At 37.9% G+C, this 841-nt stretch overlaps 1 protein-coding gene across 1 annotated transcript; it reads right to left on the reverse strand.

Annotated features, from left to right (window-relative positions):
- Window positions 1-6: 6 nt before the first annotated feature.
- Window positions 7-608, reverse strand: LOC108357176 (AP-3 complex subunit sigma-2-like). Its single transcript, XM_017608269.1, has 2 exons — window positions 531-608; window positions 7-480 (listed from the first exon to the last, which is right to left on the reverse strand). Exons 1-2 carry the CDS (start codon window positions 600-602, stop codon window positions 358-360), a joined length of 195 nt encoding a protein of 64 aa, XP_017463758.1. The 5' UTR covers window positions 603-608; the 3' UTR covers window positions 7-357.
- Between the last annotated feature and the right edge of the window lie 233 nt (window positions 609-841).

The raw sequence follows: 841 nt of genomic DNA on the forward strand, positions 1-841 counted from the left end.
TATTTCAAATGACTGTTTTACCAACTTAATGCTGGCCTCCACTCCTAAGCTGGAACTCATTACACTATCAATCGGTACAGAATCCTCTATTTGCTTATTTAGATTTGTAGAATAAACTTCGATTCCAGTTTCCCTTTGGTAGTAATCGGAATTGCAATTAGTTGGGGAAGCAAAGTTAGAAGTAGAAAAACTGCTGCTTTCGTCATCAATGAGCTCATAAGTACTTTGACGCAGAAATGTATAATAATCTGCCTCTGTAGTTGACAAAGCAGCAAACGTTGCGGAACTAATCGATGATGATGATAAATTGCTGGTAAAATAAGAGTCCAAAATTTCTGAGGCTGAATTTTGACCCGGTCAGAACTTCAAATCCTTGATTGCCTGAGGTAAATCGGGGAGCTTAATATCTTTAATTTGTTGTGGAATGTTCATACTTTTGACTGCGCTTACAGCTCGGGCAGGAGCTGCCGAAATACCAGCCTAAAAATTAAATTATTTGAACTTGTTTTGTTTTTATAAATTCGTCTTACTTCTTGCTTGACTAGTTTATTCTGTTCTTCTATTCGTGCTAATATGTCGGTCATATTTGTTTGAAGAACCATTCCGCCCATAACNCTTCAATTGATACAGTTCATACACAAAAACCCGAGCACCCTTTAAAAAAAATTAGTAATAGACACCGATTAGAGCTGGAAAACTACCGATGGCACTATCGATAGTTTTCACTCAATCATACATCACGGAGCAGCGAACAAAGGTGGCGCCGTCAGTGGTACCGCTACTTTGGTTTCGCCGATTTTGACATTTGTGGTAACTTGTAAATAAACTTTTGTTACAAATC

Source organism: Rhagoletis zephyria, unplaced genomic scaffold (assembly GCF_001687245.7).
Source record: "Rhagoletis zephyria isolate East Lansing unplaced genomic scaffold, Rhagoletis_zephyria_1.1 Rzeph_scaffold_71712, whole genome shotgun sequence".
NCBI lineage: Eukaryota > Metazoa > Arthropoda > Insecta > Diptera > Tephritidae > Rhagoletis > Rhagoletis zephyria.

Bases quoted from the DNA above. Each gene is read 5' to 3' on its own strand.
- LOC108357176 (XM_017608269.1), bottom strand. From the start codon at position 602: ATGGTTCTTCAAACAAATATGACCGACATATTAGCACGAATAGAAGAA. The intron at 481-530 runs GTAAGACGAATT...TTTAATTTTTAG, and splicing joins ATAAACTAGTCAAGCAAGAA to GCTGGTATTTCGGCAGCTCC.